The sequence below is a fragment of the Suillus subaureus genome (assembly GCF_016647635.1).
Source record: "Suillus subaureus strain MN1 chromosome Unknown BJ212scaffold_45, whole genome shotgun sequence".
Classification (NCBI taxonomy): domain Eukaryota; kingdom Fungi; phylum Basidiomycota; class Agaricomycetes; order Boletales; family Suillaceae; genus Suillus; species Suillus subaureus.
This window is the reverse complement of record NW_024538601.1, coordinates 66,798-94,630: the sequence shown is the minus strand read 5'-3', so window position 1 is coordinate 94,630 and position 27,833 is coordinate 66,798. Positions and strand designations below refer to the sequence as shown.

The 27,833-nt window shown below is 47.9% G+C and overlaps 10 protein-coding genes across 10 annotated transcripts; 6 read left to right on the top strand and 4 right to left on the bottom strand.

Moving 5' to 3' along the window:
• Positions 1-841: 841 nt before the first annotated feature.
• BJ212DRAFT_1485773 (uncharacterized protein) lies at positions 842-1,830 on the top strand (the record flags this gene model as incomplete). Its single annotated transcript, XM_041341029.1, has 4 exons — positions 842-1,156; positions 1,206-1,385; positions 1,436-1,579; positions 1,636-1,830. 4 exons carry the CDS (start codon positions 842-844, stop codon positions 1,828-1,830), a joined length of 834 nt encoding a protein of 277 aa, XP_041187854.1.
• A 2,314-nt stretch (positions 1,831-4,144) lies between these two features.
• BJ212DRAFT_1282450 (quinon protein alcohol dehydrogenase-like superfamily) lies at positions 4,145-5,134 on the bottom strand (the record flags this gene model as incomplete). Its single annotated transcript, XM_041331684.1, has 1 exon — positions 4,145-5,134. The coding sequence occupies one exon, from the start codon at positions 5,132-5,134 to the stop codon at positions 4,145-4,147; it is 990 nt and encodes a 329-aa protein (XP_041187853.1).
• A 3,475-nt stretch (positions 5,135-8,609) lies between these two features.
• Positions 8,610-9,221, bottom strand: BJ212DRAFT_1388074 (uncharacterized protein). The gene has a single exon (XM_041336910.1). It carries the CDS (start codon positions 9,060-9,062, stop codon positions 8,898-8,900), a length of 165 nt encoding a protein of 54 aa, XP_041187852.1. The 5' UTR covers positions 9,063-9,221; the 3' UTR covers positions 8,610-8,897.
• An 829-nt stretch (positions 9,222-10,050) lies between these two features.
• BJ212DRAFT_766142 (uncharacterized protein) lies at positions 10,051-11,736 on the top strand. The gene is made up of 3 exons (XM_041344022.1): positions 10,051-10,512; positions 10,574-10,995; positions 11,056-11,736. The coding sequence occupies exons 1-3, from the start codon at positions 10,167-10,169 to the stop codon at positions 11,629-11,631; spliced, it is 1,344 nt and encodes a 447-aa protein (XP_041187851.1). The 5' UTR covers positions 10,051-10,166; the 3' UTR covers positions 11,632-11,736.
• Positions 11,737-13,638: 1,902 nt separating this feature from the next.
• On the bottom strand, positions 13,639-14,585 carry BJ212DRAFT_1303578 (uncharacterized protein; the record flags this gene model as incomplete). The annotated part of the gene is made up of 3 exons (XM_041333440.1): positions 13,639-14,073; positions 14,159-14,315; positions 14,380-14,585. 3 exons carry the CDS (start codon positions 14,583-14,585, stop codon positions 13,639-13,641), a joined length of 798 nt encoding a protein of 265 aa, XP_041187850.1.
• A 1,827-nt stretch (positions 14,586-16,412) lies between these two features.
• Positions 16,413-17,289, top strand: BJ212DRAFT_1449384 (uncharacterized protein; the record flags this gene model as incomplete). The annotated part of the gene is made up of 2 exons (XM_041338683.1): positions 16,413-16,497; positions 16,571-17,289. 2 exons carry the CDS (start codon positions 16,413-16,415, stop codon positions 17,287-17,289), a joined length of 804 nt encoding a protein of 267 aa, XP_041187849.1.
• A 1,965-nt stretch (positions 17,290-19,254) lies between these two features.
• Positions 19,255-21,026, top strand: BJ212DRAFT_766523 (defective in Cullin neddylation protein 1). The gene is made up of 8 exons (XM_041344023.1): positions 19,255-19,596; positions 19,695-19,735; positions 19,814-19,953; positions 20,016-20,181; positions 20,245-20,378; positions 20,430-20,632; positions 20,680-20,734; positions 20,786-21,026. The coding sequence occupies exons 1-8, from the start codon at positions 19,594-19,596 to the stop codon at positions 20,863-20,865; spliced, it is 822 nt and encodes a 273-aa protein (XP_041187848.1). The 5' UTR covers positions 19,255-19,593; the 3' UTR covers positions 20,866-21,026.
• Positions 21,027-21,063: 37 nt separating this feature from the next.
• BJ212DRAFT_1282378 (uncharacterized protein) lies at positions 21,064-21,433 on the bottom strand (the record flags this gene model as incomplete). The annotated part of the gene is made up of 2 exons (XM_041331680.1): positions 21,064-21,181; positions 21,234-21,433. 2 exons carry the CDS (start codon positions 21,431-21,433, stop codon positions 21,064-21,066), a joined length of 318 nt encoding a protein of 105 aa, XP_041187847.1.
• Positions 21,434-21,689: 256 nt separating this feature from the next.
• On the top strand, positions 21,690-23,601 carry BJ212DRAFT_1449382 (DHHC palmitoyltransferase-domain-containing protein; the record flags this gene model as incomplete). Its single annotated transcript, XM_041338682.1, has 10 exons — positions 21,690-21,909; positions 21,961-22,019; positions 22,075-22,107; positions 22,162-22,629; positions 22,683-22,713; positions 22,765-22,799; positions 22,856-22,992; positions 23,045-23,200; positions 23,295-23,428; positions 23,492-23,601. 10 exons carry the CDS (start codon positions 21,690-21,692, stop codon positions 23,599-23,601), a joined length of 1,383 nt encoding a protein of 460 aa, XP_041187846.1.
• Positions 23,602-25,148: 1,547 nt separating this feature from the next.
• On the top strand, positions 25,149-27,329 carry BJ212DRAFT_1580446 (ornithine-oxo-acid aminotransferase; the record flags this gene model as incomplete). Its single annotated transcript, XM_041342278.1, has 12 exons — positions 25,149-25,333; positions 25,484-25,528; positions 25,583-25,633; positions 25,686-25,698; positions 25,766-26,052; positions 26,121-26,309; positions 26,368-26,458; positions 26,519-26,609; positions 26,668-26,749; positions 26,800-27,066; positions 27,120-27,210; positions 27,267-27,329. 12 exons carry the CDS (start codon positions 25,149-25,151, stop codon positions 27,327-27,329), a joined length of 1,455 nt encoding a protein of 484 aa, XP_041187845.1.
• Positions 27,330-27,833: the final 504 nt, after the last annotated feature.

Genomic DNA, 27,833 nt, shown 5'->3' with positions numbered 1-27,833 from the left:
TCCAAACCACAATGCAGCCATCTCACCCACATGCACCAGACACTGCCAGGAATGGAAACAAGCTGATGTGGGTGTTTTTCAACTGCCCATCATGCTTTTACTTACTGAAACAACATTATTTTACTGGAATCTACTCCATGAATTTACCAGCAACCTAAAAAAAATATCTTCAGTTTCAGGTTGGGCTCAATGAGTCAATACAAAGATTGAGTCTACCCCATTCAAGGCACCATTGTACTTAGAAAGTGCCTCTTCTCTTTCTTGTCCCACTGGATCTGCACTATCTCAAGTCACTCATGCAATGACTAATGCAATGACTACTGCTACAGCTCCCCCTGTGACACCCAAAAGCTCTGTGTTCAATGATGATGTTGAAATTGAAGATCGCACACCAGACTCAGCTGATGGGCCCAAGTGCTTAGCAGTGTATACTCTCACAAAGATGGGTAAACCAAAGCACATCCAGAATCAATGGTAGCTAAGTTTTTACCTAGTTTTAAATTTGTTCAATACTAACTTACTTTTAGGACATGATTGAAGTCAAGGATGTTTCCTGACCTCCAACTCCACCAATTCCTTCGCAAATGAGGCTCCTTCAACATGGTTTGGGTAGCACCCATCCCCATATCACTTGGTCTGAACCAAAGGATGTTGCAGTGGACCCTGAGGGCCAGGAGGACTCTATCATGATTGCGGATGATGCTGGTGATTTTGATCTTGAAGACTACAATGCCAGCACTGCAACAAGGAACACAGGTGGGAATAAATGAGTCACCACATTGGTAGGTTATGCTGATTATGTAAGACTTCACTACTAACAAGATTCATATTCCAGACCAACATGGAAGTTGTGGATAACACTCCTCCACCCAAGCATATCAAACAAGAGGCAGAAGGTGACGTGATTGCTGGAGAGGCCTTGAGGGCAAAATACAAGAACAGCGACCTTCCTCCTGGCTGCTTGGACCAAAATTTATGGTGCGGGGTGTTTATCCCCACAGTGGCACATGCAGCTGGTGGCAAGAATGTCCACCCTTGGTTGATTGAGGATGATGTACTCATCCCAATTCTTACTAAGGCATGGAACATCGTTTATGCAGACAATCCATCCCTGATGAAATACCAAATTGTACCTGGTGGTGCTGTCTATCATGTGGTATGTCAATGGTGTCTTCAATTTCATACCAACACTTCACAAATGGTAGGTTAAACAATGCCTCAGTGAATGGCACGGAGGGTTTGGATCTGCCGCTGTCATGATCATTATGAGTCTCATGGCTTCTGACACTACATATGAAACTGACCAAGAGCATACCGAGTTTGCCAAGTTCTGGCTCGAAGACAACTGCTTCCTTTTCTCAGATGTTAGCTCTGATGACCCAGAGGTTCATGTAGTTTCTGTATTGCTTTGTGCTAACACAATTTTATAATTCAGGCATGGTCAGGGATGTGGCAGTCTACATTTATGTTGCAGACTTTCGCTGCACACCTAAACTATACTCAAGGCCAGATGGAAATTCCAGCACTCAACAGCAAAGATGAAATCATGTGGGCATCACTTGCTTTGTCAGCAGGGGCAGTAACTATCCTACCTTTATGTTTCACTTTTCCTTACTCGTTTTAATTTTTCAACAGGTAAAACGCACTCTGTACCTCCTTTCTGTAGGATTGATGAGTTTTACCATCACAGTGGCTACTGGGAAGGGAAAGAAGAAAGCTGCTAATACTACACACAAGGGTAAGGCATCTGCTTCTAATGGAAACATCTGGGAGGCTGTGATTGGGGAGAATGAGAGCTTCTCTGAGCCACTCTGGGGTTACAATACATGAAAGCTACCCCTCATGGAGGACAGTCCAAGGGTGCTGACGAGCCTGTGGAGGAAGAGATTGATGAAGAATATGTCAATTTACTTGCTTTCCACTAAAGGTAAGTTCATTTCACTGCATGTATTAACTGTTGGCATTCACTCATCATCCTAATTTCCAGATCACTGTTCCCTGGATCCTTGCTGGTACATCACTTCTTGGTTGCATTCTCTCAAGCTTAGTATGATGTTCTGGTATCACTGCTTGCTTCTATACCATCTTTTCCACATCTCGTTGATTGTGACTTCCATCTGAGCCGCATGCTGCTTGATTTTTTCCACCACAATTTTCTGTTGCTACATCTTTCATCCTGCTTGACATGTTTTTGACCTGCACTTTACACATTTCTGACTTCATCTTAATTGCATCTTGTTACACACTTACCATTTTGGATAATCTCGACATTTGTTTTGCAAAGCACATTAAGACAACTCTAAGCTCAAACATAAGAAAATGGATCTAATTTTTTTAAGTGCGGTGTTCTTACTTGTTCTGGACTTGAATTGGACTTTGTTCATGATTTCAGCGACTCTGACCTTATTAAGGGAACATTAAGTAATATGTAGTTTTCCTGATGTGTAAGTATTGATAGAAAACAAAACAATGACAGTGCGCACCATCAACGGATGCCTTCGATGAGTACCTGGCACTTGCGTGACAATCACTTGAGCAACATATGAATCATCAGAAAAAAGCAAGCCTATACAGGACAGCACCCTAGGGCAAAAACACTCACGTTGACTGAATAAGTTGCAAATCCCAGACCCGTCAGATATCAATCTGATATGCAGGCAAAGGTGCACAAATCGTTGTTTTGTTAAGCAGGTCAGCATCGCGTAATGGCTGCATATTGTATCTCAATAACTGTGACGCACACGTTTCGCATGTCGCATGGAGGACAAACAACTTTCCCTCCATGAATGATGATTTGGACAGTGCTATCTGTACGATCTCACCAAGAGTCTCTGAAGTCTGACGTGAGCTTTGCAACAGAGTTCCTCTACTTCTGATGTCGGAGAAGAGGATTTAATGCACGATCGCTGAATTTGTTTCTGGAAGCCTAAGGTGTTCGACTGAACAACTCCAGTGCTTGTGCGAAGAAGGCACTTGAGTGTATACATACGGACGGGGAGGAAAATCAGAACGCGCTGGATTCTAGGAGAGCGGCAGAGTACGAGTTCGGAGTGTGGCACTAGTCAATGACGGCGAGGATCGGTAACCGGTTTCGACGGCTGGTATCACGCTACTTGCGACACGTTCGTCCGATGGCAGGTTTTCAGTTGCAAAAAATTGTATGAGCAGTATACAGTGTAGACGAAGATGACGAGGCGTTTAATATCGGTATCGTAGATGTGGACGATTCGAAATACATCAGAGGGAGTGGGACGAGTAGGTAGAGCACATCAACAAGAGTTCATCGAGAGATATAGAGGCATGCGACTCGTGAAGAATGGGAGGATCTAATGATGACCGTCCGTATATTCAGGAGAAAGACAACCAATGAAGAGCCAGAAGCGAGTCCAGAGTCCAGCCTGTCTTATCGTTGCATCTGGGCGTGACGGTGTTGTTGAAGTTGGAGCTGCGGTAGCATCACTGGCAGCTGGTGTGGTAGACAATAAAGAGTCAGCTGCTTGCGCTTGCGAAGATGGCTGGATGACATTGGGCTTTGAGCTACTTGCCGCAGTGGGGTTCTTCGAGGGCAATAGTATCTTTTTGCGTTTCTCCCTTGCGCAAGCGTTTCTCTACGTAGAATTAGGTGGAGATGAACGTCCGAGAAGGAGAAATAACTTACACGTTTGCCTTTCGCATACGGAACGTCGACAACTGCAGAGCTGCGCTCTTGTAACTCGTTACCTTCACCGCTGTGTCTGCGCCATTTCAAAAGGTTTCGAGCCCAGTCGAGAGGAGAGGACGGTGACGTATCATGAGCACTGGAGGGGCTGCAGTTGCGGTGGAATAACCGCCTAAGAAGTGTGCTTCCTTGTGGTGCTGAGGAGTAGGAACGGCTTCGTGCAGAGGACTGAGAACACGGAGGTCAGCAAAACAAAATCGAAGTGATAGCGATAACGTACATGAGCTGGTGAGACTCCGTCGAAAAAACCTTGGCGTACCCGATAAGCAGGCGGACATTGTTGGACCGAAGGTCGTGTAGCATTAGCCTAGAGTATGTATGTTGAGCACAACGAGATCTTTGAATGAAGGTGTTACATACATGGAGTGCCAATTTGTTAGCCTAGTAGAGCGAGTTCAGTTGTGAGAATGTAATACAATGAGACTATCAACTCACCTTTGAATCTGATAGAAGTTCATCGAGGCCGGCTTCTCTAACAATCGCAACAACATCCCATGAGTACGCATTTTTGTCATTGCAGCCAGCTGCTAGTAACTTTCCACCCGTGGAAAATGACACCCACTGCACTGGCTGTGTGTGCTGGAGGGGCGAACTGATGGGTTGCCCATTATCGAGGTTCCACAATCGCACTGTGTTGTCGGACGATGCGCTTGCGAGGATGCGGCCATTCGGTGATATCGCAAGGGCCAAGACAAGGTTGGTATGCTCAACCAGAACCGAGGTCTGCTCCCACTTGGTTGTATTCCATGTCCTAATGGATGTATCCCATGACCCAGAGATAAGCGTTTTTCCGTCCTTGGTCCAAGTCAGGGAACACACACAGTTCGTGTGTCCTTTAAGAGTTGCGACAAGCTTGCCTGTCTTTGTGTCCCAGATTTGGATTGAGCACTCGATGCGTTCTCCAGTATAGGGCCCATCACGTCCACCAGTCGCAATCAAGGACATGTCTGGTGAATAGACGACTGCCCACACGCCATCGTGTCCTGTCTTGATCGATGCAAGTATGGTTTCTCCGCTTTCTATGTCCGCTGTCTCCCCACTTTCCATGACCCATTGTCTTGCAGTCCCATCCTCGGATCCGCTTAACACTCTCCGACCATTTCGACTCCAGCAGACAGACACCACTGCCCTTGTATGCTCCGTCCACTTAGTGATGACCTCACACGTGTCGATGTCCCACACCTTCACTGCACCATCCTCACTTCCGCTAACCACTTTCTTCCCGTCCGGAGACAACGCTATCCTGTACACTGCACTTTCTCCGTCTCTCCAGTCTTCTCCTATCTGTTTTCCGCTCTTCAAGTTCCACACTCGCATCGAGTGGTCCATTGAACAAGTGATAATCCGCTGTCCGCCTGGCAGGTGTATAACGCCCCAGACATCACCAGTGTGTCCTTCAAATTTCTGGCGAGGCATTTTTGCTGATATCTCTTTCGTTTTAGTGACGGGTGAAGTCATACTCCAGAATTCCTACTACAGAGTGCAACGCCATCTCAGCTTTCATGGATCAAATTTCAAAATCATCACTTACGAAGACGACAACGACAGGCAGACAGGAGGGCAGAATGGACGTTTTGATCAAGTTAGAGTTGAATCTACTGCTGCCTGGTACGTTGTATATGCGTGTTCGCTTCGCAGCTTACACACAGCATAGGCTGTGCAACTGAAGCGCCCAAGAATCATCCGCCTTGGGTCACCGTGACTCTCTCAGCCGACATTTCCACTACACGACATGCTCATCACATCCATTTCCTGCATTCAGGTCTACATTCTTCATCTCGTTATAATATCTTCTGCCTTCGTCGTTTGCCTATACGGGCCATCCTCAGCATTTTCAGTTACCCCATTCAAATCCCCCAGGTACGTCTATTCATCCACCACTCTCTCTTACGTCTCCTCTGAAAACGACCTCTGATAATGCCTATCGCATCTTTCCCCTGATGGCTGGACAGAAATAAGTGTACATGTCACCTTGGGAGATACTAGTGTATTCACTTCCTTAATATTTTATTTGATCTGGACTGATAATCATCTGTAGTTGGCTCCGCAACGATAGAAATACTGATATTCGGAAGGACCGTTTTGTCGCCCACAATCCGCATAACACCCATCACCCCCGCCACTCGCGGCACCCCGCCTAGGCGATCCCACATCCCGAAAACTGCCTCAGTATCTTCTCACACGCATACAATCTATTGGAGAACTTACAGCACACATGAGGATCATCGTTATGGGAGATGATTCAGAGAAAGTGAGACGGGCAAGAGATGTGATACTTCATTTATCGAATTCGAAACTACGAGGACAGAACGAGGAAAGACCCAGCACTATCTCCAAGGCACCCGCGCTTTCAGCGGACAGGGCCAGCAACGCACCAGACGCATACGTTTTCGGACCCGTAAGCGACGTTAAAGGTGGAGTGCGTGCAGTGGACGAAGGAGTTGGTGATATAGACAAATCCGCCTTTCCAACTCTCTTTCTTCATGTCGTTCTGTTGCGCTCACACATCACATTCCACAGATCATAAAGAAATCCATAATGAGACACTTTGATGTAGTTGACATGTCCAAGAAGCATCCAGATTTAAGGAAGTCTTTGGATTCGTGTACCGGGGACAGCGTTCATTCTTGTGCGTAAATGCTCTTCATAATTACGTGCTTATATTTCTGGTCTCAGAGCCACAGTACAGAAACCTCCTGTTGGTGCGAGAGTTCTGGAGACGCTTGTAGGAGCACATATTAAACTTTCTGTTACATTACCCACTCGAGAGGAAGAGCATCTCGCGAGGGCGGCCTGGAGCGAAAATCTGGTTCCCGCATGATATACTTCGCATCTGGCTACAAGCAAGATGGTGGTTGTTTGTCAGTGCACTAATGCAACCTCCACAGAATCGGTATGTATTTACACTCAATAAGTTCAATCGATTAAATGTCATATTCCACATGGCACCCACTGCAGACCTACGCACAACGCCACTGGTGTGGACATCATAGTGCAAAACTTGCTTCTATGTTGCGGCATATCTTCGAGTTTTAGCTTCTTCGAACCGTTTCCAGTCGACAAGTCCAGAACCTGCTAGTTCACAAGAATGTTCGAACATAGAAACAGCTGAGACACGTCAGACATGTCAGTTTGAGGAGAACAGTGCAAAAAGAGACAAAAATGTAGCGCACAATGCGACAGCAACGACAAGCTCTTGAAATAGTCAAGTAGTGCGCAAAATGTACGTGTGATGAAAGGAGATGGAGTGCTCGTATATGGTATCGTACAAAAGAATTGTTTCAAACCATCGTTTATGCAGCAATGAGCATGAATTGGTAGAGCACATAGATTATGTCCAAATCAAACTAGCAAAATTATGTGCCATGAAGGAAATCATATATTAATGATGACCATCAGTATGTTCAATAGACGTACAGCAGATAAGGAGCCAGAAGCGAGTCCAGAGTCCAGCCTGTCTTATCATTATATCAGGGCGCGAGGGCGTTAAAGTTGTACTGGTAGCTATGGTAGCATCGCCGATGGCAGGTGTGGTGGACGACGGGGTCAGCTGCCTGTGGTTGCAAACATGGCTTAACGACATTGGACTGGGGAGGCTGTGAGCGGCCTGCAGTAGAGTTCTCGGAGTGCAATAGTTTCGCTTTCTGTTTCTGTTTCGCTAACACGACTTCCCTCGCTGAAGCGTTTCTCTATATAATATCAGGTCGAGTTGAACGTCCAAGAAGTAGAAATAACATACACGTTTGCCCTTCGCATATGGGACCTCAATAACTGCGGGTCTGTGCCCTTGCAATTTCAAGCCCAGTCGAGAGGGGAGGATGGTGATGTATCCTGGGCACTGGAGGGGCAGCGGTGGAATAAGCGGCGAAGAAACATGCTGCCTGGCGGCGAGGAGGAGAGGGGACGGCTCGTGCAGAGGACTGAGAACAAGGAGGTCAGGAAAACCAAATCGAAGTTATAGTGGTGACGTACATGAACTCGTGGGACTCCCATTTGATTGTATTCCATATTCTGATGGAGTAGTTGACTGACCCGGAGATGAGCGTTTTTCCGTCCTTGGTCCAAGCTAGGCAACGCACTATGTATCTGTGTCCTTTGAGAGTTGCAACAAGCTTGCCTGTCTTTGCGGCCCAGATTTGAACTGAGGACTCAGGCTTTCCAGTCAAGGACCCATCAAGCTCAAGTCCACCAGTCGCAAACTTGGTTGTGTCTGGTAAATAGACGACTACCCACACTTGACCACGATCGGCTCGAGGATTGTCTTTCCGCTTTCCACGTTCCATTGCTTTGCTGTTCCATCGGAAGATCTACTTAACACTCTCCGACCATCTCCACTCCAGCAGACAGATACCACCTCCTTCAAGTGTCTCGTCCATTTCGTGATGACTTTGCATGTGTCAATGTCCCACAACCTTACAACACCATCCTCACTCACGCTAGCCATTGTCTTCCCGTCCGGAGACAACGCTATAGTCCATGTTTGACTTTCTCCATCCCGTCACTCTTTTCCTGTCTGTTTCCCGCTCTTCAAGTTCCACACTCGGAGTGAGCCATTCAACGAAGAAGTGATGATCCGCTATCTGTCGGGCAGGTGTATGACACCCCAGACACCAGCAGTGTGTCCTTCAAATTTCTGACGAGGTGTTATCGCTAATGTTTCTTTTGTTTTAGCGGTTGATGAAGTCATACTCCAAAATTCCTACTACCGAGTGCAGCGCCTTCTCAGCTTTCATCCGTCGAACTTCAAAAGCCATCACTTACAAGGAGATCTCTCAACGGCGATGGACGGCAAGGAATAATGGTTATTTTGGTCAAGTCAGAGTTGAATACACTGCTTCCAGGTACGTTTTTCATCGTGTTCGCTCCATAGGCTGTGCAGTTGAAGTGCCCAAGCATCGATCGCATTCCGTTCAGCTTCAGTCCATGATTGGCTGGTTCTCAACAACTAGGGAAGACGATGGACTGTTTGCTGGAAAGCGTTCTCGACGAGCATATGGGTGGTGTCAGTGAAAGAGTCAGAACACGTGACCTTATGCCCTTCGGGGGAAATGTCGAATTGACTGTCGGACTTGTCCAAGTCCACGAACGAACGAATCAATCTCTCATGATCCTAGGCTAACTAACAGTACGTTGTGTTTATATTCAATTTGATAACAGCGCCTCGACCTCGAGCCTGACTTTATGGGGCGAGGGATGAAGAGTTTGAGGATGTCGTCAGGTGAGTCTTTTTTTCTGCTCCTGTATATATGGATCGCTGAAAGTTGGTGATTTGTTTTCCTGGATTTAGGTTGTACGATTTTTGGAAGTCGTACTCGCCGACAAGACTGTTTGCAGCTGATTGCATTAGGGATATGTCGAGTCTGTGAGAGGTGAAGAAGTATTTGTAGTATCTGTGTTTGCTGTTGGAGCGGGCGGAGAAGTCGGGAGAGATGGGGAACCAGACGAGGACGCGGATTGTTGAGGGGAGTACCCGATTTAAATTTAGGATAGATACGTAGCGGAGCTCGTGTTTTGGGGTGTGTCCTCCATGGATAGATCCTCATCGGACGATGATGATATTACTTTGTAGGTGAATCCGAATCTTCCAAAGCGCATGGGAATGCAACAACCTCGATGCTGACACGGAATATTCGGCCGAACCAACTTCTGACAGAAGAGGTGGAGCTTGAGTAAGTTACGGCAGCTCTGTCTCTGAACTTGAGCCTGAATCTATTGTGCTCAAGGATACCGTACTTCCACTGCCCATCGTGCGAAGCTGAACCGATCACCATTTGGTATGGGACACACATTCCTCGCAGAGATAATCTCTAGGGATTCCTACGCGAGCTAACCGAATAGTTTTGGCCTTGCGGTGAATTCGAGCGATGCGGTTTGGGAATTGTAACGGTACATATGGTCGGAATGGAATTTACCACACACCACAGTGCTAGTGATATCGGACGATTGGCTTGTCTGATAATGCACTTTTGGTAAAGGTGACGTTATTAATGTGATTGCATATGACCTTTATTGATTCTGCTTCTGAAGAGCCTCCTCGTGTACTAGCGCTAGAGTAAGTACTAGTACAAGTAAAGGCACGTCCATTTCTGAACTTGAACGTTAACCTGGATCTTAGACTGTTTTTAAGGTTCGCATCCTCCACCTGTCCGTCGTGCGATGCTCCCCATCGTGCGAAGTGAACCGATCAGATTCACAATGTGGTCGGCTCTCGAGTCCTTCAGAAAGTTCAGATAAGCAAAGTAATTTAGGTAAGTCGCTTGTGCCACAATCATTTGCCTAGACCCTGATGATGGAAGGCTCAAAGCGAGGCTCAATGGGCCAATTAATTTAGCGTCTCCAGAATCACGCCTGATTTCAACCAAACCATAGAAGCCAACCTTGTTTTTTTTTTTTCATTGATAACTTGGACGAAATTTCTGAGTTTGGTTGTTGTTCGCGACTTTCACGCATGACTGCACTCGATCTGCATAATGCACTTTTCACATCAGACAAAGGACTCCATGCTACGCCTACGCCCGCTCCCATGACACGTACGCACACACGTATTCTTTCACTCACGACAGTCCAAGAACAATCACACGATCCCACATCTCCAACTTACAACTCCCCCACCTACCACGACCTACTCTCACGCCAACCACTCCACCCAGACGGTCCACGACATTGGGACCTCGGTCTTGACCTCACAGGAGACCCAATAACAGCAGCAGAATGTAAAAGCCTCGAAGACCGGTTCATAAAAGCAAAACTGCGTCGTTTAAAGTGGATATGTGGAGTTTTTGAAATTGTTTTTGGTATACCCCATCCTTAATCTGTGCGTCTCAGGCCAATGCTGATGGCCTTTTGGTTTAACAGGTACATGGGCTATATATTGCACGATTCGCTATTCCCTCGCATTCCAAACGGCTTTTACGAGCGATGTACCCATACGCACGCTTGCGCTCGTGCTATGCGTTGTTTCTGGGATTACTGTCGCGGGAGTGGTTGTAACACTGTTTATGCCGCTTCTTCCTGATGGTGGAGATGGACTCGTTCGTTCTGCGAGGATAGTCTTCAGAGGGTGTTTTGTTGTGTTGATACTTGCGACGGCGATCGTGAATCTTGTGTTTGTTTTGGTGTGGAGACCCGTGGATAGATGTGGGTGGGATATGGATATTTCGTGGTCGGCGACGGTTGCGATCGCTGGAGATTCGACAGCGAGCCAATGTCGTACTGCGAGTCTTGCAGCTTGGACGATCGTTGCGTCCTTAAGGCTTATTGCTACTTTGATCATGGTGGTAAGTCTCGCTGTCGAGTTTCGATGGTGTTTCTAATTGACGAGCGTTCTTTTCATGTAGTTGTTGTACCTTTACTTCCTCAGAGCGTATTCTGAAGCGAGGCACCCTTCGAGATATACCAGGGACATGTACTACCCTCCATTAATGGCCTCGGATGATGTTGTAAACTCGCCTGTATCCACTATCGACTCACCTATATCGACTCTCGACCCATCACCATCGAGGATGTACTTCAACAAGCTAATACAGCCTCAAGCTGCACTAGGAAGGTCTAACTCAACGTTAGCACTCACTAATTCAAGTGTCACCCTTGCGTCTTCCATCTCCCCTTCCCCCTCCCATTGTCACTCTCACTCCTACTCCCATCTAAGCACCCAAGCCATGCACACACAATCCTCCAACCCCGCACCCCGAACTTCCAACCCGATATGGCGAAATTGGACAAATCTGCGGCTATCAATACAAGACCATCAAAGGCACAATAGTCTTTCCGAGACACCCACACCCCGCATGCTCCGCCGCAAGAACCGCATTACTATCCCGAGTGAACTTATCTTGCTGAATGCGAATACTATTACCCGGTGCCTGGGAGGAGTGCACGAAAGTGTGTGCCGCCGGTCTTGGTCTTGGTCCTGATGCCTCGTCGCGGGTTATTTCAGGGTCGGACCACTCTGTGGGCGTCACTGAAGGTCAGGGTGTGTGTCCGGTGGAGGGCCGCGGGATCAGGACTGATTCTGTGGGTCCACTGGCGATGGACTCGGAGCTAGGTGGCCGAGATTCTGACTCTAACTTTGCCTATTCTTACGGATATGGGGCCTCGGAACCAGCATACCCCTACCTGGAAATCTACAACCCTGCGCCGCCGGCTAATGCTAACGCTAATAACATCCTTACCCAACAACCCCGATCGTCCGCGGCAGTCATAGCACGGGCAGACACCATCGAGTCCAGAACATCGCCAACGACCATAGAATCAGGTGACAGCGAAGAAGACGAGCTGATACCCATAATGGGCGGTTTCGTACAGCGGATGCCTACCATCGAGTCATTCGGGTCTCGAGAAGCTGCACTGTCGATGGCTCGCTCGCGCTTCTCGAGAGTTTCAGTTTCCGAGAGGCATGCACCTGCATCTCCGCGTTCGTCTATTGAATGGGCGCCGTCTATGGCGTCTACATTGAGCAAGAATAACTCGCTTGGGACTGCTTCTGCTTATTTTTCTGTGTCGAGTGATATGGGGATAGGTAGTTCTGGACCTTGATGTCGGAGTCAATGAGCGGGGCGAGTTGGAGGCGAGGATGACGAGTCCGCCTTCGTTCAGTCGATATCACTATACCCGAGAAGCTAACCGCACTACATTATCACCCTAGCGCACATGTGGATACGTGCATCATACCATTACCGGATCATCATTATCTCAATCTGTCACAATCTACCATCGCTATCTGCATCTCATCTACAAAAGTACGAACAGCACAAATATAACGAGGTCTCGACGATGATATTAATGCTGTTGATCTATTTTTGAACGTAATCCTATGATGAGCAATGGACATCTGGACACTGGAGCTCGGAGTCTGGTATAAAGCGCCCTGAACCAATCACGAGCATGAGATAAGCTATACCGCATCGAGCCATCTCGTACAACCACTCGACCGATATGAAACGGGACGTAGGCTCAAGATAGCAGATGACAAGGTTCCGGTTCCGGGAATGCCATACGGTGGATCATCGATAATTTCCCGGCACCGACGACGGCGGAAGGAATAGAAGCCAAGTATAAACGAGCGGGGTTACTGAGACTGGATCGTACCATACGAGTGTGTACACGTAGGATCTGGGAGCGGCATATCCACCCGCTGCTATTTCTGTGTTCGAGTCTGGCGCGACTTGATAATAATATTAACCGGTCCTGTTTCCCGGTAGCACTAGAAGTTACTTCGAGTTTAGTTGATGTAAACGTACTTGCCGCATCGCGCAGGCGACGACCGGAAGCAACTGGACTGACACTTTCTGCCATACCGTTACGCCGCGGAGGGATTACTGTCCAAAATCAGAAATCTACCCGTGACTCGAGCAAAGGAAGTCACGAATGAAACAATTCAATCCAGCTTGCGTCCCTGGCCCGCAGGGGAGCCAAGTGCAGGGCTTCTCACGTCTTACCTTTCTCAGCAATCGAGAGTATTCTCAAACCCAAGGCACTGTTCCACGTCCACGTGGTTCTGCAACATGTAGCATGTCGAGTCTCATCAGATGAGCCATCTCACATATGAAAATTTCCTCACCCATTCATTCCTAAGCTCCCGAACTTATCTGATTGGTGATTGATCATGTCGGCATCGTGCAGTAAGACATCGCTCCAGCAATGCAATTCGCATGCGATAAGAATTTTTTATAAGTAGGCATGACAATAACCACATTCCGAATCTAGTATTGAAAGCGTGGAACATCGAGCAAATATGGTGCTGATTGATATCGATATTCTGAGAGAACATACGATGGTGGTGACTTGTGCATATACTCTGTGGATAGCCACATAGACCGGGAGTTCATGCGGACTAATTGCGTCCAGGAGTGGCAGCAAAGCAAAGCGTGCGCGAGTGCCAAGGAGGCGATCATGACATACACGTACTTCCAACGGTCCGATCACTGGACGAACGATACTGTTTTTTTCTTCTTCAGTCCCATGGTCTCGACTTCTGCGTTATCCTGCTCCTGTCTTCTCTTCCCCTTTCGTGCGAAAGAGGCAGAAGCTAAAGTTGAGGGTGCAACCCTACTCGAAGGAGAAGGATCATCCACGCCAGCGGGCTTCATGAACGCGTTACTGCCACTAGAACTGATTGACTTCGGTGCTGATGCAGGTGACGTGCGGTTTGAAGATAAGGAGCCTGAGCGAAGGTCAACGCCAACGTTGTTGTTGTCGTATATCACCCGACTCGCCGGATCCTTGAGCTTCTTTGATGGCTTGGCGGATGTGACACTGTTAGTTGAGCTGGATATCGATTTGATCTTGATTTTCCGCGTCTCATCAGGTTGGACGTCTGTAACAACTGCGGACCGCACTTCTGGAGGTTTGGATGACTAACGATAAGGGACATTTCAATGAACAAGGTTCTGTATGCTTCAAGGGGATATAACCCTGGGGGTATCGCGGATATGTACTCACCTCTTCCCCGTTTTTATTAAATTTGCGACGGCCGTGGGGTTTGACGCTGCCAAGAGACGTCGATGATGAAGTTCCGTTTTCTTCCTCAGGGCCAGGGGTTTCAGAAACAGAAGGAAAGAGGAAAGGCATATACGATCTCTCATACAGATCGTCATTTCTGTACATTGCAAAAAAGTTCGCTAAAGTCACAAGGACACGAAATCCAACTACGCGCAACTCACGAATCTGAGTTAGACCCTCGAACACCATCTGCCAATCCCCAGGCTTTACGAATTTCAGGCGCCACTTCCCATTCGGCCTCATCTTTCACGTGCGCTTTCTCGAGCTCGACATCGACACCGGATAACTGCTGTGCCCTCCGAGCATTTTGCATGAAACGCAGATTCAAAGTCCCTGTGCTAAGCGTTTTCTGAGTCTCGACGACCATGGTGGTTGGTTATAAGCTTGGTTGGTTTTGGTAAACTTTGGTTCCTTGAGAAAATCTTACGTAATAGAGAAAGAAGCTGGCCTGAGGGATCGGACTTTGATGCAACTCAATACTGCCCCCTCAAACTTAGAACTTCGAAGCATGCCAGCGAACTATAGAAGCCAGGCTGCTAGCGGAACTGAGAATGACATCGGCACCCTGGACCCTGGTGTCTGGATGGTAGATCTTAAACCTTGCTTAGGAGTGACCTGCTGAGAAGGTAACGATAAGTGACGCATGATGAAGAAACAAAGAAGAACCTTGGCCAAGCTCGGGAGGTTACTTTAACTCACAGTCGCCCATTAAGGAAGCCATTAATAATGACGCCGACTTCACGTATGATTCAGGACTTGGACTCTCGCGTTCATCTGGATGAAACCCTTTCCACTACAGAGTGTTATATCCGACGGTGGACTCCACAGATAACGACTCATTCCCCCCACGCCTGCGCAGAAGTCGAACCTCCTGAGTACTCGCTGAGGTCTTGGCGCTTGTGAAGGGGGTCCTGACAACTGCGGTCGCGCCTCAGTCCGCATCCATTTCGGATACAGTTCCTTACTTTTCGTAGCGCCACATGTTGTTCCCACCTGTGCAAGAATGATATGTATGTCGTTACGGTTAGCCGCAAACACTGCCTACGACTCCGAGCACGCATCAAAACCCTGAACCCGATGATCGTGCCATCGATAAAGCTAGTAGGATGCTAGACAAACCCCGGTTGGACTAGGTGCCTGCAGGAGTTGTGACGATGAGCATGCAAGTGCTCCCGACCGCTTGCGAATACAGCGTCAAAGAAGACAATCCTGGGAGTGGATTGGAAAGCAACGGTTAACGGTCGCCTGCGCACGTAAAGGATAGCAGGGCTTCGGTATCTACGGTGAGATTTTTATCTCTTAAAGTTCATTTTTGAACGCTACGGTTATCAGATTCGCCGACATCACAGGCTACATTGAGTTCTCATAGGTCCGGATATCCAATAAGACGTGCTCTTTAGGTACGCAATAGACCGCCGATCAACGACCCAGAGATGTGGTTGTAACATGGTATCGAGGTGGGGCCCAGGCACTGTATGAGTGTATGGTGGACCCTCGTGGACACTGGTTTTTTTTCGAAGGATGCGGGAGATATGCTATACGGACATGAATGCTGCCTTTTGTGTCAGTCGGAGAGAGGAAATTGACATGTCGGGTTAAAACGAGTTGTTTTCATGAAATTGGAAGAATAAATAACCACGACAAGCTGCGAACAGTGATTCCCAGCATCATAGAAGAATCATAGTTTCGCACGATCATTAGTGTGCTAGGGGGGAAATTCATTGTAACTTTTGGCCATAACGACCTGCACTGCTGTAGGGGGGGAAAAGAAAAAAAAAAGGAAGAAATTAAATGTATGGGGACAGGATACCGACGGTGAGATAAAGTCTAGGTAGGGTGTGAGGATCGTGTGATACCATTTCAGGTATAAAAAACGAGGTAAACTTCGACGTTGTATGGTCCGGAATTACATCAAGATATCATCAATCTAAGATTACTTGAAAAGAGAAAAATTTAATGAAATATCGTGTTAGTGACGTTTTGTACTCGTTTAGAATTTATTACATCGTACCCGGAATCAAATATTGAAAGTTTCTGGGGATGGACTTGATCCTTCCAATTAAGTTCCTCCGCGTTCCTTCTTCCTTCAAGTTAGAGAGGACGATCAATTACGGCCACCATATCTCTTCGGTTCGTCAACCTATATAAGATCCTTCTTCTTCCATTTTTCCCTTCATCTCAACCTGTCCACGCAATGTCTTCTTTCCATCTTCGTCCCGTCGCAGAGCACTCTCCCTCCCCACCATCAAGCGCCTCAACAACAACAGCAGGAGATCATAGTCCCCTTCACAAATCATCAATAATTCATACTTCACCACAATCAGGCGCACCAAGGCGTCCTCTCTCGCCAAGTTCACTTCGCGGTAAGTCCAACTTCAACCTCCAGTACTTCGTCATCTGATATGCATCAAGATGTCAACCTAAGTCAGGATGGTAGTTCTACACCCAGAAAGTACCCTGCACCACCGACTGGTCATGAACTTATGGCCCTTTTCCCTCCTGCACCACCAGCAAACTTTGCAGAAATGAGACCTGGCCCTACCAGTGGATTCTTTCAACGACAAGAGCGCGCATTCTTCGCTCAAGCCGGAAGGGAGATCGTCCGTGTTCGCGTAGAAATCGATGTACCGCAGCAAGACGATACTCATAATAGCGCAAAATCTAGGGAGCCGCCACAAAGTGGCGCACCGCGGTCCTGGCCACAGCTTCCGCCACATCCTCAGCATCACTCACCGATTGATTCACCGATGGGTCCCTATCCCCACCATCCAAAGCAACCCCGGTCTTCTCGTTCGATGCCGACACCCACCCAACCACCATCCATGTTTCCCGTGGCACCTCACAGCCAACCACCTCAACCACCTCTCAATCTCCACTCACAGTCACATCATGGTGGCGTCGGATTACGTAGTCCACCTCATGATGTACATCCCATCCCTGGTGCAAAAGTAGAAATTCCTCCTACAGAGGATTACCGAGAAGACTCAGATGATGCGTGGCGGAGGCCGACTCCTTATGCAGATCGCCGGCGAGCAGGAAAGCATACTAAGCGTATCGTCGTTCGGAATTGATGGGTAAGACTTATCCGTGCCTAGCATATCCGTTCCAGGCTAACGTTTCAGTCTTCAGATCGTGACATGGGTTCTTCGGTTGATCCGATAATAGTTCCTATTATATGACTGGACTCTTTGCCATCTTCCGCCGGCTCAACATGGTCGCACCATACCATAGTCACGACATACTGAGAGGTTATACGAAGTATAACCCCTTCTATTCTCGGCGACGTTTCGCAAACCCACGGTCTATCTGTCCTGTAATTATTTACGAGCCAAATCCGGCCCTTCCCGATGTCAAGTAGGCTTCTTACAGTGAGTATAAGTACGCAGGTATACACCTCGGTTTGCGATGATTGCCGGAAAGCATACACATACGTACACATATACATAATCAAAGCAGGTACCGGACAATCGTCAGAGATCCGGAGAACGCCCCAACCGAAACGTTTCACACTTCTGCCAAATATCCGACACTTCCCTCGGGGATCCGTTAGGAACAAAGCCAAGGCCATGCCCATGACTTCTATTAATCTCATCCGTTCAGATCTAGGTTCGCGATCTGACATTTGGTTGCAATGAGATCATGGCATGCTTGTTTCGGACATGACTCTTTTTATTTAACTTGAGATGGATATCTGTGGCTCATCACGTTCCCCGCTTTGTGAAATGGGGACGAATTACATATGCGGCTTGCACCCGATATCGGTCCGATTTCCGATCCCAAGTTTCAACTGTTCAAATATCCAGGATACAAAGCTATGACTGGCTGTCGTAGACGTGTCCAGGCCTCGCCACCATCAATGCATCACCTGCGCTTTATCAGACACACCAAGGGAAGAAGACAACAATAGAATATCAATTGAGATCCGCACGTGCCTGTCTTCTTCTCACGATATTCTTGAGAAAATTCCGTGAGTGATTGACCCGTTCGAAACGGGATTGTGGGGAACCCGACCCCCCGTCATTGTCCGTGAAAATTCAGACATGGGCCGAAAGAGCGTGCATTTGACATGGATTTGTAGTACTTCCGATGTTTCTTTATTCGAACAGAAGCGCGGCAAAGCTACGTACGATGATGTCTGTCTCCGCCAACACATGTTCGTCGATCGATAAAGAAGAGCTCTAAAAGGGGTGGAGGAATGGAAGTAGTGTCAAATGACACTTTAACCGAACCAGCCTGAGCCCAATGATTCATTTAATACTTATTTATGATCCGCCAAGATGGATGTGTACATACATTACAATGAGATGGCTCGCTGATAAGCGCTGGGAAAGCCACGAGGCACCTGGAATGGGAACAAGAGAGATAAGTGACAGGGAACTAGTAAGCAGGCGAGTGACAAGGCGATATCATTTCACAAACGTCACCTACTAATGGAGGTGAAGTAGTGAATGCGGGAGATAGAAAGGCTGTCATGAGGCAGGATTCCCCTGGACTAGGCTGGCGGTGATGCATGAGGAGTGGCTCGTTGAGGATATACTTGGGGGTGGGAAACAGTTTGAAATAGTACGTTTCATGGACCCACTTGCCAGCTGGCAGGGATGCATGCCAGAGGCCACATGAGTGACATCGTACTTGCGATGAACGGCGGATATGATGGCAAGACCTCGAATGCTGTGCAATGCGGGGAAAGAAATCATGACGTCTACTTGACGTTTACCATTCTAGGGTACTTCTAGAGTTAGGAGGTAACGGAACTACTCGCCTCGATTGCAACTTGACTGAATACGTCTTTGCATGGGCGGCGGCGCCCTGGAAGGGCTAATTAATGAGTTGACGGCCACCTGACTGAACGGGGAGTATGTACGATTGCAGGGGTGGACCAAATGAGATTATCATCATTCGCCCGGGACCTCATTCCATTCGTCCGATCAAATGGAAGAAGATGTATACATTCCCTGACTCGTATCGAGGCGAACTGTAGTACTGCCAGCTGTAATTGATTTGGACGCAATATGACCAAATATTTGCACGTAGATGTCTCGGAGGACCGGTGTGATCGGTAACGTTGGGCGCGTTGCTTGAGCCTAGTGGCTAATAAAAGAGAAATGGAAATGTTGACCGTGACGGCCGTTATCTTCTTATGATGCCTTCGGGTGTGCCGCGGCAGACGGGACACCTGCCTGCCACTCTCAAGCGTTGCTTTCGTAAGTGAACTCAGCGGCCCGGCAAACGCCGCTTATCTCCAACCGCGAACGAACACCACGATCTTTCCGAGTTCTGTGGAATCGAAATTACACCTCGAGTGGAATTCGGTACGATCGATAGGACCGCGATACGCAGAACTGCTGTCACTCCTTGCGAGTACTGGGTCTACAATGGTCAGTGTTCAACCATGCTGGATCAATTCAGATTACCATGATATAGCAGTGAATCTGATCATATGCGTTGGCTGTACTTCTAGTCTAAAGCGTCAAAGGATGCTCTTCTGTCTGAATTCTGCTCTATCACAGGTGCATCGTGAGTTTTGTGTCTATCCGATCGATCGAATTTTTTGGTGGCCGAACCACCTCCCGATGTTGATCTTCTTCTGCGCAGTCCGAAGGATGCTAGACGGTATCTTGACAAGCACCAGAGACGGCTTGACGCGGCAATCGATGCCTATTATCAAGAGGGCGGCAGTAGAACTACTGTTGCTTCAACAAGCAAGTTGAATGCCCTTTTCGAGAAATACAAGGGCGAGTACTGCCTATATATGCCGCTACTGGGCTATCACTGAATACACAGGTCTGTGCGGCAGATCCCACTGGAGACGAAATCTCAATAGACGGAACTATTCAGCTGTGTCAGGATCTCAAAGTAGATCCAGAGAATGTCGTTTTGCTCGCAGTCGCCTACGAACTGAAATCCCCAAGAGTTGGGGAATGGAACAAGAAAGGTTGGGTAGAGGGATGGTCACGACTTGGGTCAGTATACCTGCATTCAACAGCAGGACACCAATTGACAGCCAAAATAATTTTACTGTGCAGTTGTGAGACAGTGGATGACATGAAGGATACTCTGACACGGTTGCGTGCAAAGTTGGGATCTGACTCGACCTATTTCCATAAGGTGTACGATCACACGTTCGGTTTTGCTCGAACAGAAGGGCAACGGAGTCTAGGTACGCACGGATCAGATTGCTGAACGGTAGAGAAAGTCATTATTATTTTAGCGATCGACACGGCACTGGCGTTTTGGAATCTATTAATTCCAACAGGTCTGACAGGCGGTGCGCTAAAACACGACTTGACAGGTGAAGATGTAGATATGGATGGCGGGGAAAGTTCCGGGTGGACAGATGAGCACACGCAATGGTGGTTCCAGTTCTTGACGGAGAAGGGAGGTAAGGGTGTGAGCAAAGATACGTGGATGATGGTGAGAGGTCAAACAAAACTATCCAGGCTTTGACTGATCAAAAACAGCTGTTTGATTTTATCCGCTCGATTGATTCTCAATTTTTGACACATGATGCAGAGGGTGGGAATGGTCATTCTGTCCTTGAGTGTTAACGCTGACATACGTATGCAGCTGCATGGCCGTCGACGATAGACGATTTCGTAGCTTGGGCAAGGTTAGTGGGGAAAGTTCCGACCCCGGAGGCAACATGACCGTTAATTAGGGAGATGAGAGACTGGTGGGTCTTTGTAAACTGTAGAGTATCATTTCCTGTGCAAAGTACGCCATATATACCGATGGGAAAGAAAGGGCTGTACCGTTGCATCGGTCCGTTGACGCGCGTTGCAATGAAAAGCAAAAAGAGATTCATTGCGGGCAACAGGCCGCGGGACTTGAGAATTTGATCGCGATCATGTAAACCTCTCTTTTGACAGCGTTAAGGATGGGAGGAAATTTGTTTGTTTGATCGCCGAAAGCCTTGGAGAGGCAGGTGTTATAACCACGGCTGCCATCAGTTTCGGAGCATCCCTGATGTCAAATTCCGTTACCGAGAGAAATAAATGTTATGCTCGTGACTGACTCTTCGGAGAGGCGTATGACGACCTCTGAGCCACTTTCAGCAATCCAGAGGATATCAAGATAGGTGCCAGAGGCTGTGACGCCAAAAGTCTCCGTCAAACCATCCTGCATCGCTTTCCTGAGTTTTAAAGCATCTGCACATGGTGGATTGACGGAAAGAAGAATATAGAATTGTTTTTTCGAGAACGGATGGCGCGTCATGATGGTGGCGTGGTGTGGTGTGGTGTGGGTGTGCGGCGTGCGCACTCCAACTCCCAGATTAATAGATTGGGATGACGACAAGATAAAGCATGTATGAACGTTCAGAACCTGCAGAGGCTGATCAAGGGCAAGTAAGTCTTCAGCCAAAGATTACGTCATCCAGTATTCTTGGCCTGAACGTTCAACCACGCAGGGGCCAGTCCAAGCCCCTCGGATCTCTTCTGATTCTACTCCATTGGTTTGATCAATCCTTACCATGTCAAGCTCGGACCGAACATGTTGTGGCGTCGTAGAAGAGGCACGCTTGCGAGCACACCACCGAAGAACCCACAAACCACAGCCTTGGATCGTTCTCAAGTTCGCCGTTGGGCTGACATTAGCTCTAATTGCGTATACAAGTTATGTGTATGTCGGTATATTCTGTAAGGATATGATTGTAAAGAATGAGAGTGCATTGGGAAGTCCAACTACCGGCAGTATGTACATCCTTACCTTTCCATCCCATCAGCGCTGAGTATATGTTTTAGTCGTGTTTCTGGTAGTATTCTGCCTCCTTCTGTTGATGGTTTTATGGTCGTATTTTGCGGTTGGTTGGCAGATTTCAATGGTATTGGCTTCGTTAAACCTTTGCGTTTCCTCAGGTCGTGACCACATCACCAGGGTATGCAGCGAACGTATGCAGTGTCCAGTCTTTCGTTATACATCTTCACCAATTATTTCTTCTCAAGTTTGTAGAAAAGACAGAGCTTGAGCGGCCGGAACATCTGCCAGCGCATGGGCAACAGCCCGCTACTATCAGTGACACTCGTGGAATGTCTTTTGAGCTTATGCCCCCTGCGGCCGACCTATCTAATAATGCCACAGCATTGTCAAATTCAGGAAATACTATACCTGTGATGCCTCCCGCTGTTCCAGCAGCAACGAATCAAGACAAGACTCTTCGCCACCACGGTACATCTACCCCTGGTGAAGCACACATCGTGGACGTACCCACTGATCCTGAATCCATGCACGTCCCGGGTCCTGCACCACTCTCATCCCACGAAAACTTCTACGACCCCAGCTTAGATGCGTCCACATCACCGTTCTCGCGCCGGCCATCAACGACACCTGTCCTTGCCCCCGAGTATCGTTTTTGTACTAAAGACAAAATCATCAAGCCTCCTCGCACACATCACTGCCGAGCTTGCGGCACAGTAAGTGGAACGATTTATTCACGACAACGTATTCTCACGTTTTGCGGTGCTAGTGCGTCCTAAAGTATGATCACCACTGTCCATGTCAGCAAGAGTTATTTTTTGTATTCGATAGCTAATCACATCGGAACTCAGGGGTTGGACATTGCGTCGGTGCTTACAATCACAAGGTGATACTTAACAGGACTGTCAACTCCCAGTCATTCACTGACATATTTCATCGGAGTTTTTTGTTAATTTTGTACAGTGGGCAGCGATACTCTCCTTTTGGATGTTCGCAACTGTCTTAGGTCTCAACATCAAGTCACGGACGAGATCCTCGGCTCCGGCAATCAACCCACAACATATTGTTTTATTAGCCCTGTCTGTCCCAGTCAGATAGTGTCGGCATCGTCACTGACATGTTTTTTCATAGAACAGCTCTCTTCGGCCTTTTCTGTTTCCTCATGTTCCTGACACATGTGCAACTAATTATGTTGAACCAAACAACGGTAGAATCCCTTGGATTCAGATCAATGCAGGAGCGTGAGCAGGATAATCTGGCACGTATGCACCATTGGTATGATTGTGGGTGCGTAATTGATCTGTATCCGTTTACCGTTTTACGTGACAACTTTTTGGTCATTTCCTGCTTACTCGTTATGCACTCTGAACTGAATACCCAGAGCTAAGAGACGAACGCGGAGACGTTGGGATAAGGAATGGGGTAGGGTCGGCAAAGAGGGTAACCTCTGGTGGCTGGGAAGCCGTCGGGCAAACTGGGAAAGTGTAATGGGCAAGAACGTGTGGTGGTGGTTCTGTGAGTTTAAATTATGATTCATCCCGCATGTTTCCGTCCCTGATAAGCGGTATGGTTCTTCAGTGCCAGTTGGTCGTGGACTCGAGGATGGAGTGAACTTTCCCACAAACCCACGATTTGACAAGCAAGGGAGATGGAGAAGAAGACGAGAGTGGCCTTCTGACCTACGATGATGTACATCCATTTTTTCTGCAGATTTACGCACACACACTACACGCTATGATATACCACAGCTACAAAATTAGACCTTAGGACCTGCTTAGGTTGCCGGTTTCTCTTGGACATGCGGGTTCCTGGATATCTTCTATGCAGCAATATCTTGTTGTACAATACATGTCAATGCTCTGTTGTTCTCGTCATCTGTCGCTGGTGGTTCGAATTTTGCCTACGGCATCGCGAAGAATTTCAACATGACTTCGATGAACGAGGGTGCGAGAGTGTACGTAGCATTTTGGAGTCTTTGCAATTGCCAGCGACAATTAGTCACGCGGGCAACAACGGCACGGCCGCACGGACCGCACAACAGGCTTCTCTAGTCGTAGCCCCTCTTCTGATGTCTAGCCAGCAGGAATGTTAATACGCCGTGACTTGTGACAACGTAAAGCTAATCAGTGCTTAGGAAAACTTCGAGTCGTGGATATATGTGCGTTGACTATTCCTGCTACAGGGAGTGTCTTATCTACAGATTTCGAATAATCTGTGCCAATTACTCGTTTAGGCTCGATCTTGAGCCAAATGGCAAGTCGGCAACTATCATCGTTCTTGGTTGTCGACTTCAAAGTTCAGTGATCTTGTACGATCGTCTGCCCCGCCTATATTGAGGGTGCTAAATATACTGACACCTGGCAAAAATATGATGTCGGCTTGGCAGGGACTTGCAAATGAGTGTACGGCTCCATCTTATCAAGATAAGACTGTGGACAGTAACATTATTATTTAATTGAGCGTCGCTATGGTACGGGACTGGGATGTATCTGGGGTGTATACAAGGGCGTTCGGACTGAGAATGACAGGACAAAAGTTTAAATACTCACAAATCGAGGGTTAAAATACATCAAGGTCACCAGGTGCACTACCTTAGTGTGTGCCGATTGGAGTCAATCAATACGGTAATCTTCGGGGAGACGCGGAAACTGAAGGAAAGGAGCGGGTGGTAAGGCACTGGTACGAATGTTGCGAGGATGACATCGAGTAACTGTAGAAAGAATAAGCTAATGAGTGTAGTCAGGGGTTAGACGTGAGTGGGAACGAATAAGTCAAAAGTTAATCATATGGATGGTCATAGGCTGTCGAACAGCGCCACCATTACAACGCACGGACAGGCTAAATGCATCTATGACCGAGTTGACGGCTCAGACTCGTTACTTGGAGTTGTGGAATTGGATGACAGAATGAAATCCACACATCTGCAGCTGGGATTCCACATTGTAGATCTGTTCGGAGGCTCGGGCCTCGAAATGGAGGCCTCGAAATGAGGCGCTACCGACGGGGATGGAGTATGTGCAATTATTGATGGGAGTAATGGGTCAAGAATGATTTCAATTCAAAGACGAAGTGTCGGCTACATACAAGCTTGATCGCAGGGACCGACCGGGGTCCCGTCTCGGGCGGACCAAAATGACATGACTCATGCGTCGGGCTCCTTCTTCCTACCCACACACATCTCAAGTACTGTTGTCAGGTTTTCTTCCCGCAAACAAGTACTAAATCACATCTTACAATGTCTCCAACTGCTGTCGATAACGGACATTCTCACCAAGCGACGACTCACAAGGTCATAAAGCAGCACAATGGGAATGGTGTCCACGCCTCCAATGGGAATGGCGTTCATACCTCCAGTGCTACCAATGGCCAAGTGACTTCAGCAACGCTTATCAGTATGGAACACGAATACGGCGCTCACAAGTAAGTCTTGCTCGCTTCCCTAGCGAACGAGCGCCTTCCTCGATCCATGGTCAAAATCACATCGAGTCGGCCTAAGCCGAACTCGATGACGATTTCATTTGTTGAAGCGCCACGAATACATACTGATGGGCCAATGCTTAATTCTTATAGCTACCATCCCTTACCGGTAGTGTTTGATTCCGCGCAAGGGGCAAAGTGAGGGACTTGTGCCATTCGGATCGGGTGTTTTTAGCTCATTGCTGACTACAGGGTATGGGATCCGGAAGGCAAGGAATATATCGACATGTTGTCCGCATACTCGTAGGCGCTCTGTTGCTTTTCATAGGCATTCTGATTTACTCATCTTAATCAGGGCTGTTAATCAGGTTTGTCACCCGCAAAAAGGCGATGCATTGGGGGGATGGGCTGACTGGAACATGGTCGAATTTTTAGGGTCATTGTCACCCAAAGATAGTTGCTACACTAGTAGAGCAGGCACAGAAACTCACTCTGTCATCTCGTGCCTTCTACAATTCTGTCTTTGGGAGGTTTGCGCAGCAGATTACACAAATGTTTTCATACGAAAGTGTCCTCCCGATGAATACCGGGGCCGAGGCCGTCGAGACAGCCGTCAAGCTTGCTAGGAAGTGGGCATACCTAAAGAAGGGTGTGCCGGACGGCAAAGCTATTGTGCTCAGCGTTGAAGGAAATTTCCACGGAAGAACCCTGGGGGTCATTAGGTGTGTTTGGCGCTTAAGCGTCCTTGCAGTCCGTTCAGGAGCCTAATCTATTCATAATTCGCGGCCAGTATGAGCACCGATCCGGAGAGCCGCGGCGGCTTCGGCCCTTACCTCAAGGGTGTCGGACCAACTTACCTGGATAATAACGAAATCCGTGTCATCCGCTATGGAGAGATTTCGGATCTGGAACGCGCTCTCGAACTCCATGGAAAACACGTGGCAGCGTTCTTGGTGGAGCCAATTCAAGGGGAGGCAGGGTGCGTTCTCCAGCGAGTTCACTTTGAAAATATATCTCAATCTCTGCATCGCATCTAGAATTGTCATACCACCCAGTGGCTACTTTGCTCAAGTTCGGGAACTCTGTACCAAGCATAATGTCCTCCTTATCTGCGACGAAATCCAGACGGTTTGTTTCCTTATACGGGTTTCATGAGAATTATGACTCATATACACATTGACGCTTTAGGGACTGTGCAGGACGGGCAAGATGCTGTGTTGTGAGCATGAAGGCATTCGACCGGATATGGTCCTACTTGGAAAGGCACTGTCAGGCGGAAGTGAGTCAGTCTTGGTATCGTTCCTTACGAGTTTTCACACGCTACCCTGATACTCCAGTGTACCCCGTCTCAGCGGTTCTCGCGGACCGCGAGGTCATGTATTGTATTCAGCCTGGAGAACATGGCAGTACATACGGCGGGTGCGTCATCCTGATGGTTTACTCGGATGCATATATACGTCGTCATTTAGGAACCCCCTGGGGTGTGCTGTCGCTATGACATCCTTGCGCGTCCTTGTAGACGAGAAGCTCGCCGATCGTGCCCAGAATCTCGGTGAAATATTCCGCGCGGGAATTCTGGCGTTCAATTCTCCTCTTGTCAGGGAAGTTCGGGGCAGAGGCCTTCTTAATGCTGTGGTTATCGACGAAGAGAAGAGCCTCAAAGGCCGCACCGCATGGCAATTCTGCTTGCTACTGAAGAGCCGAGGTGTTCTGGCGAAGCCAACTCATTGCAACATGTACGTGACTTGATGTCTTCTCCTTCTATTTGCTGCAACTTTTTCCGGTGCAGCGTTCGTTTTGCCCCTCCGTTGGTGATACTCGAGGAGGACCTTCGAAAGGCCATCAACATCATCGGGCAATGTCTTGTTGAGCTTGACCAAGTAAGTGCCTCTAACTGGGAGTCAATAACATAACGATGAGACTTGCTTGATTCCAGCTCGATGACATCCCAGGAGAAGTCGAGAGTGAGAGGGGTTTCAAAGAGATGCTTGACAACTGATCAATGGCGCTTTTGGTTAGAAAGATGAGAGGCAACACTAGCACTGTGGTACATGGTACCGTGATAGGTTTCCTGCAATTGCTTTTTTGTTTCTTCTTCGGTCCCTCTAAACCAGTCAGCGCGTGAACCTGTCAGGTCATTAAGTCTATGAAGAACCTTCCAATGGATGTTGCGGTATTTCAGCTCAAGGATCTCGTTCCGCGGGAATAGTGAAGTGCGATTTGGGTGGAGAACACGGGTCGCGTGCCATGTTGGTGCTATTCAAGGTGTCCCTGAGGGGGACATCGACGTGCAATCGGCGGGGATCCGTAATCAAACAAGTCACGTTATGCACGGTGACCTCGTACCCGAAGTACAACATTGGCTAAACGTCATGCACCCATACGATGGCATTCACGGTAGCAGTACAAGTACAGTTTCATATGACGAGAAACATTGGTTCTTGATAATCAAGGAAGAATATACGCAGGGCCGCGTAAGTACGGACCGTCCAGAAATCAATCG

What these genes read in the sequence shown, in the direction of transcription:
- BJ212DRAFT_1388074 (XM_041336910.1), bottom strand. Translation starts at nt 9,062, where the DNA reads ATGCAATCAGCTGCAAACAGTCTTGTCGGCGAGTACGACTTCCAAAAA.
- BJ212DRAFT_766142 (XM_041344022.1), top strand. Translation starts at nt 10,167, where the DNA reads ATGACTGCACTCGATCTGCATAATGCACTTTTCACATCAGACAAAGGA. An exon ending in AGTTTTTGAAATTGTTTTTG is followed by an intron (nt 10,513 to 10,573) that starts GTATACCCCATC and finishes TTGGTTTAACAG; the next exon opens with GTACATGGGCTATATATTGC. An exon ending in TTGCTACTTTGATCATGGTG is followed by an intron (nt 10,996 to 11,055) that starts GTAAGTCTCGCT and finishes CTTTTCATGTAG; the next exon opens with TTGTTGTACCTTTACTTCCT.
- BJ212DRAFT_766523 (XM_041344023.1), top strand. An exon ending in GAGGGATGGTCACGACTTGG is followed by an intron (nt 20,182 to 20,244) that starts GTCAGTATACCT and finishes TTTACTGTGCAG; the next exon opens with TTGTGAGACAGTGGATGACA. An exon ending in GCAAAGATACGTGGATGATG is followed by an intron (nt 20,633 to 20,679) that starts GTGAGAGGTCAA and finishes GATCAAAAACAG; the next exon opens with CTGTTTGATTTTATCCGCTC.